This window comes from Belonocnema kinseyi, chromosome 9 (genome assembly GCF_010883055.1).
Source record: "Belonocnema kinseyi isolate 2016_QV_RU_SX_M_011 chromosome 9, B_treatae_v1, whole genome shotgun sequence".
NCBI classification, from domain to species: domain Eukaryota; kingdom Metazoa; phylum Arthropoda; class Insecta; order Hymenoptera; family Cynipidae; genus Belonocnema; species Belonocnema kinseyi.
The window spans coordinates 64,374,660-64,382,490 of NC_046665.1; the positions used below are offsets into that span (position 1 = coordinate 64,374,660).

Below are 7,831 nucleotides of genomic sequence, written 5' to 3' on the forward strand. Positions count from 1 at the left end.
ATTCATAGCAATTAATTATAATTTCACGATAAAAGAAAGAAAACAAAGGAAATTTAAACCTACAAACTAAAAATAACGCCGAGATTTTGAACCGGGCCGGGGATCGCTTTTTATTGTAAATTCAAAGATATAGGCCTAAAATAAACACACAAGAAGGGGTGTATATGTGTATGTGTGTATGTATGTATATATGTATATATATATATATATATATATACATGTGTGTGTATGCATTTGTATGTATGTGCATAACATTCTTCGCTTGGGATGATTGCTAGAGAGATTGATCAGCAACCTGGGTCGGAGCAGTGTTGCGGAACGAACGTGTTATTTACTTAAATAGCACGAGAATTCTGGATCAATCTGAAAAATCTCTATCCCTTCCGCACACTACTCCTTTCCCCTGCCGAGTAAGTCACGCCTACCTCGAAAGGGAAATGGCTTAATGGTGTAATAATAATAATAATAATAATTCCAACGGCATCAACCGGTAACGTTGTACACGAAAATAGGAACCCTCTAGAGCCTCGTCTAGTGGCCGCCAAGTTTCGTATTTTCGTGTACAACGTTACCGGCTGATGCCGTTGGAATTGATTATTGAAATATATTTTTTTACATTTTTTATTATTAAGCTTTGTACTTAAACGTAGTTTTCTTTCGGATCTTGCATTTCTCAAAGTTTGAGACCGATATTTTATGTATAAAAAAAGTTCGAACGTTCAAAAAATGTTGAGGTTCAGAAAAAAGATGAAATAATTTTCAGTGAAGTTCCTACCAAAATGCAGTACCTAAACATACTTTATTGTACTCTAATACATTTCCCAAAGTTTCAGCTCGATATTTTATTTACAAAAAAAGTTCTTAGGTTCAAAAAAACATTCAGTGAACTGAAAAACTGTCGTCGATAATATAGGTATTTAGTTGTGTCACATGCCCTTAAGTAAAACGTTTGAAGACCTACAATAAAATTTCCATCCCTGTTAAAAGTACAAATAAAATTTTGTATTTTTTTATACGTGTTATTTCACAATATATTGTAGAAGTTATTTACTATTTGACGATAACATAAATATAATTATTATGTCTTTTCTTGATTCAGACATCAAAGAGGAAAAATTGGAAGAAGCATACTTTATTATTAAAAGTGAATATGAAGAAGGAGATTTTGACTTTGCCGAAGATGCAGCCTCAGAATACAGGCTTGATTCATTACAACCTTTAGATCAGGAGTCGAAAGTCCTGCCGTTAAACTGTAATAACGAGAAAATTATATTCGACAGTATTAAATTAGAAGATGATCAAGAAGTTGAGTTCATGGAAGTCGACTGTTCTGCGACTCAATCCAAGCCCAATGATTCTTTGGTTGGTTTTCCTAAATCACTACAAAAAGGAACAAAAAAAGAAGCTCCTTCATTGTGTCAAGATCCTCTAAAAAACACGGATAATATAAGGATCACACTCAGTAATTCTACGCCTCCAACTATCTGGACACCTGTACTCAAATGTCCCAAAAAATGCCACTTGCGCATAAAAGAAAAAGAACAAAAACAAGCTTTTGTATCTTATTGGCAAAAGTCAACGGTAAAGTCCAGGTTTGATTTCTTATATAATATGACAGAACTGGCAGAAAGGTCCAACTCTGGAAACATATATGATGCAAGCTTCTACCTAAACACGGAAAAAGGTCGTCGACAAATGTGTAGACATTGTTTCAGTCATATCTTGGGTGAACAACAGGAATCCCTCAAAGTAGTTTTAAACGACAAATTACTTGAAATGGAGCGTAAGTAACTAAATCTTGTACTTTATTTTATTTGAGCTGAGAAAAAATTTAATACAATAACAGGGTGTCTATACTCTATCTGGAATTGTCAGGGAATTTTTATATAACTGGAAAAACCTGGTAATGTCAGCGAATTTTTTTCGCAAAACGTACTTAATTTTTTGTTTCAATTTGAGTTTTTTTCCTTTTTTTAATTAATTTTTTTAACTGAAAATTTAAACATTCTATTTTTGGTTAAAATTTGATCAATTTAGTTGAAAATTTAAGTATATCGTTGAAAATGCATGTATTTTGCTATAAATATACCAGCTTGTTTGCAATATTTTCTCTCTTGGCAAAAAAATCTTTTTTAGTTAAAAATTAAATTAAAAAAAAAGTTTTCTTGTAGCGAATTAAACTGTTTTTTAATTATTAAAATTAAATTTTTTTTTGGTTAAAATGTCCACTAATACATTTCTCATCCAGAATTAATCTTTTTTGGAATCAAAATTTTATTACTTGGTTCAAAGTTAAACCCTTAATTAATTTTTTTTTCTTGAAGATTCATTATTTTTATTTTTTGTGAAAATTTAATTATTATTACAGTTGAAACTTTAACTATTTTGTTGTAAATTGTTTTTTTTTTTAACTGAAAATGTAATTATTCCAATTGAATATTCCATTACTTAATAATTAAACTATTTGCTTCAAAATTTTTTATCGTGCAAAATTGAACTATTTAGCTGAAAATTCATGTATTTTGTTAAAAAATCCCTTTTTTTGTTAAAAAATTAATCTTTTAATTTAAAAATTCATATTTTTGGATGAAAATTCAAGTATTCCAGTTACATATTCATCATTTTATTTAAAAGAACTATCCTTTGGGTAGAAAATTCCACTATTCTAGTTGAAGATTCATCATTTTAGTTAAAAATTAAACTATTGTAGGTAAAGATTCATCACCTTAGTTGAAAATTCATCTTTTTGATTTAAAATTCCATTATTCCAGTTGAAGCTTTCTCATTTTAGTTAGAAATTCATCAATTTGGTTAAAAATTTATTTTTTAAACTGAAAATGTATCCACTCTATTTTTGTTTTCAGATTGATATTTTTAATTTAAAATCCAACTATTTGGCATAAAATTGGCCTTTTTCAGTTTAAAATTCAACCATTTCGTTGGAAATTCATGTATTTTGTTGTAAAATCGTCTGTATTGGTAGAAAATTAACTTTCCTGTTTGCAAATTAATCTTCTTGTTTGAAAATTCAAGTATTTGAGAATTGATTTATTGTAGTTAAAGATTCGTCATTTTAATTGAAAATTTATCAGTTTAGTCACAAAAAAAAATTATTTTGTGGAAATATAATAATTTTAACTGAAAATGTATTGATTTTAATTGAAACTTTATATTTTTTATTTGAAATTCAGCGGTTTAGTACTTCAGAGATAATTGCAAGAAATGAATTTTTAATTCTGAAATTGTCAGAGATCTTTTTCCAGGATTTGAGTAGACATTCCAAATAATCTTTAATATGCATTGGGTTTTTATAGGACTTGAAGAGAAGACAGAAAAAAGTATTGAATCAAAAAATAAAAAAAAAACTGATCATGTAACCTCCCAAGTTGATGTTGATAATGATTGCGCAATAGAATCAATTTTAAAATCATCAAAACAAGAGGAAAAAAATACAGTTTCTATTTGGAAGCCTCTAGATTATTGTCAACATAAATGTCACTTGAAATTAACAGACGACGAACAAAAACTTATTTTTTATTCTTACCGGCAGGAATGTAGTGATTTCATTTCAAAATTTAATTTTCTGAGTGAGCTTATAAGATTGGTACCGACATACAAAAGTACTTCTAATGATTCAGAAGAAGAATACTCGCCTAGGTTTTATTTTAAAATCAACGAAGGTTATCAGAGAGTTTGCGAAGGCTGCTTTCAGCATATCCTGGGCGAGGATTCGAGTTGTATCAAAGCTGTTTTACAGAATAAAATACTCAGTATTATTCGTAAGTATAGTCCAGGCCTCACAGATTGGTCCCTAAATCCCCTATTGTATTCTGTATTCAGTAGAGGACCCTAAAGTGCCCTATTTTCAAGATTTGGTCCCTATGGTACCGTGTTTGCAGCCCTTAATAGAATTTTTTAAAAATTTATAAAAAGATCAAAACGTCGAAGAGTGAGCGATTTTGAAAGAAAATGAGCAAATCAGAGAATTTCTACAAGAAGCATCTGCAAAAAATAATTTATAGCTGCCACACAGTCACTATTTTCAAAAGCTTTTAATTTGAAATATTTTAAAGAATTTTAAAAGATTCCAAGGAATTTTTTATTGATGTTATTAATTTTAAGGAATTTTGAAGCTTTTGAAATATTTGAGGATAGAGAATTTTCTTGAATAAAGTTTTAAAATGTTTAAAAAGTTTTACGTTAGTTTATGAAATTTCAATGATTTTAATGGATTTTAAAACTGCCAACGTATTTTAATACATTTTCCAAGATTTCAGAAAATATCATCATAAGAATTTCACGGAAGTTTATAATATTTTAGTGGATTTTAAAGAATTTATTCACTAGAAGTGAGGTATATTGTAAGGTTTTAAAAAATAGATGAGATTTAGAATTCACCCTGAATTCTTAATAATTTATCCTACTTTTTTTTAATTCCCTTGAATTTTATGAATTCATTTTTTTTCTAAATTTACTCGATTGCACCTAACTCAATGGATTAAAAAAAAAAAGTTTTTGTATAACTGATCATGAGGTTCAATTGATAAAATTATCAAAGGATTTTAAATATTTTAATAGACGGAAATAATTTGTAATATTTTAAAAGATTCCACGGCTTTTTCAAGAGATTTAAACAATTTCAAGGATTTCCAAGGGGTTTAATAATTAAAAGGAATTTGAAAAAATTTGCATGTGGTTGTGAAGAATTTCCTAAGATTTCGGAAGATATGGAATGGTTTTACAGGACCTAAAAGTTTTTAAGATATTTTGAAAGATTCCAAGTGCGTTTATAAGATTTCCATGATTTACAATTATTTTAACGGATTTTAAAGCATTTTAATACATTTTCTAGGATTTTAACAAGTATCATCAGATATCATGTAATTTCACTGAATTTTATAATATTTTAATGGATTTCGAAGATTCAATGGATTTTAATAAGTTGCTTTTTAGTTCTTCTTGAAGGCTTTAAAACTAACCTTAAATTCTTAAGAATTTCATCATATTCTTTTAAATTCTCTTAAATTTTTCTAAACTTACTTGAAACTTACTCAGTTCAATGAATTTCTCATATTTTTAATTGTTTTTAATTCACTTAAATGTTCTTTTTAATTCAGTTTGATTTTTTATGAATTCCATTGAATGCTTCTCATTTCCCTGAAATTCTTCTAAATTCACTTAAATTTTATTGTAATCATTAGATTATTTTGATTTTTAAAATTTGTTTACATTCACTTGAATTATATTGAATTTAATCTAAATCGTTTCGTAGCCATTGGTCATTTCTTGGGTTAGAACTTAGTAGGGTTTCAAAAATTTGAAGAGATTTTATGTTTTTTGCTGAATTTTTGTAAATTCTCTTTAATTTTTGCAATTCATATAAATTCTTTGAAATTCTCTATAATTTTTTAATTAGCTTGAATTCTTCTAAATTTTCTAAATTCTACTCAATTCAATGGATTTTGTTTTGTTTTGAATTTTTAACCATTTTTATTTATTTGAACCTGAAGTCTGTTAAACACACCTTGAATTCTTCTCATGCATTTCATGAAATTCTTTTGAATTCCCTTGCATTTTTCTAAGCTCATTTCAAAGTTACTGTACTTTATGAAGTTTTTTTAATATTTTTAAATTCTTATCAATTAATTTTTTTACAGTAAATTGCTCTAAATTCGTTCCAATTTTACGGAAATCAATGGCATTAAATTTTTTTCTAATTGATTTAAATTTAATTTGAATTGTTTTGAAATCTTATGAATTCATGCTAAATTTAATACCCCTTAAGTGTGAAAAAAGTGCCCTATGAGCATGGCAAAAAGTACCATTAATAATTACTGTCAATATTAAATTAATGTATTTTTTTAGAATTCAAGGAAGAAAAATTGCAAGAAAAGAAGAACCAAATGCCTGAAACTAGTACTAGGATTGATTTGCCATTTGATACAAAAGTAAGATTCTGGACACGAATTCCTAAATGTCCAAAGGAATGTTACTTAAAGATTACTGAAGACGATCAAGAACGTATTTTTGCCTTATACTGGGATGATTCAACGTTAAAATCCAGATACAAATTTCTGAATGACAGGATACATATTGCGCGTGGAGAAAATAATTCTAAATTAATTATTAATTTCTTTCTTGATACAATGACTGGCCGTGTAACAGTTTGTAGACTATGTTTCCAGACTGTTCTTGCAGAAAAGCATATAATGATCAGAAGGATACTAGACGCTAAATTAATGGAACTTGAAAGTAAGTGATCATATTGTTATTTTTCCTAGTTTCAACTGTCACCTGGAAAACCTGGAATTGTCAGGGAATTGTTATATACCTGGCAAAACCTGGAAATTTCCGGGATTTTTTTTTCGTGTCAGGGAATTTTTTCGAGAATACGCTTACATTGTTTAAATTCGTAATACAAAATTAAATAAAAATGTTTCTTCTTTTGTAAAAGTAGACTTATATTACTGGATTTAACTACTCTGTTGAAAATTTGTCTTTTTGGTTCGAAAATTGAACTATTTTGGTAGAAATTTATTTATTTGGTTGAAAATGAACTTTTTTAGTTAAAAAAGCAACGGTTTGGTTAAAAATTAATCTGTGCTGGTTGAGGACTTAACTATTTTGTTGAAAAATCACCTTTTTTGTTGAAGATTCATAATTTCAGTAGAAAATTCGTCTCTTTCATTGAATATTCATTGTATGCTGTTAAAAATTCAAAGTTTTGCTTAAAAAATAACAGTTTGAAATTTCTTCTCTCTCTTGACTGAAAAATCTTTTTTAGTTGAAAGTTTGTATTTTTTTGTTGAATTTAGCCGTTCTTTTTCTTTGTTTAATTTTAAAATTTAGAACTTTTTTATGGATAATTTAACTATTTTCTTAGAAATTCATTGTTTTTACTTAAAAATTAATTTTTCTACACTAAAAATGTAAGTATTCTATTTTTGGTTGAGAATTTATCTTATTTAGATGAAAATTTATGTATTTTGTTTAAAACTTAACCATTTTTGTTGAAGATTCATCATGCTAGTTGAAAATTCATCACTTTGGTTAATAATATAACCATTTTGTAAAAAATTCTTTTTTATATTAGCTGATAAATATTAATCTTCTCGGTTATAAATTCCTTTTTTTCTTGAAAACTCAACAGTTTGGTTGAAAAAATGTCTCTTGACTGAAAAATATTTCCTCGTTGAAAATACGTATTTTTCGGTTGAATTCAACTGCTTTATTTTAAACTAATATCTTTTTAGATAAAAATCTGAACTACTTGGCTGAAAGTTAGACACTTTTGTTACAAATTAATTTTGTGGCTTGACACTCATCATTTTAATTGCAAATTGTTCTCTTTGGCTGAAAATTGATCTATTCTTGGAAAATTCTTTTTTTTTTTGGAGGTTGAAAGTCAAGTTTTTGTACTGGAACTGTGAATATTCCAGTTGAAACTTGAACTATTTTGTTGAAAAATCTTTGTCTTTTTTGTGTTGAAAATTAGTTTTTTCATTTGAAAATTTAACTATTGAATTATTGGTTGAAAATTCATCATATTCTTTTTTATCTTGGTTGATTATTAACTTTTTAAAATGAAAATTCAACTAAATTTTAAGTATAGAAAGATGAAATAAAAAATTTCTTTTGATTAGTATTAAAATTCGTGGAGTTTTGGGACAAATTCAAGAAATGATTATTTCATTTATTGTATATATATATATGTGTGTGTGTATGTATGTATATATAATTAAAAATTTGTCATAAGGACAACCGCAGGATTTCGCCGGGAGCGGGTGCTAATCTGAAAAATTGCACCCGCTTCTAGCGAAATCGCGGTAAA

General features: G+C 27.4%; 1 protein-coding gene across 2 annotated transcripts in view; it reads left to right on the forward strand.

Annotated features, from left to right (window-relative positions):
* LOC117179667 overlaps positions 1 to 7,831 on the forward strand; it is a 37,623-nt gene that overhangs the window by 20,136 nt on the left and 9,656 nt on the right. The window contains exons 2-4 of one of the 2 annotated variants that reach the window (XM_033371685.1): positions 1,100 to 1,783; positions 3,315 to 3,779; positions 5,866 to 6,252. In XM_033371685.1, coding sequence (XP_033227576.1) covers positions 1,100 to 1,783; positions 3,315 to 3,779; positions 5,866 to 6,252 — 1,536 coding nt within the window. The remainder of the gene's footprint in view (positions 1 to 1,099; positions 1,784 to 3,314; positions 3,780 to 5,865; positions 6,253 to 7,831) is intronic. The other variant, XM_033371686.1, reaches the window with a different exon arrangement.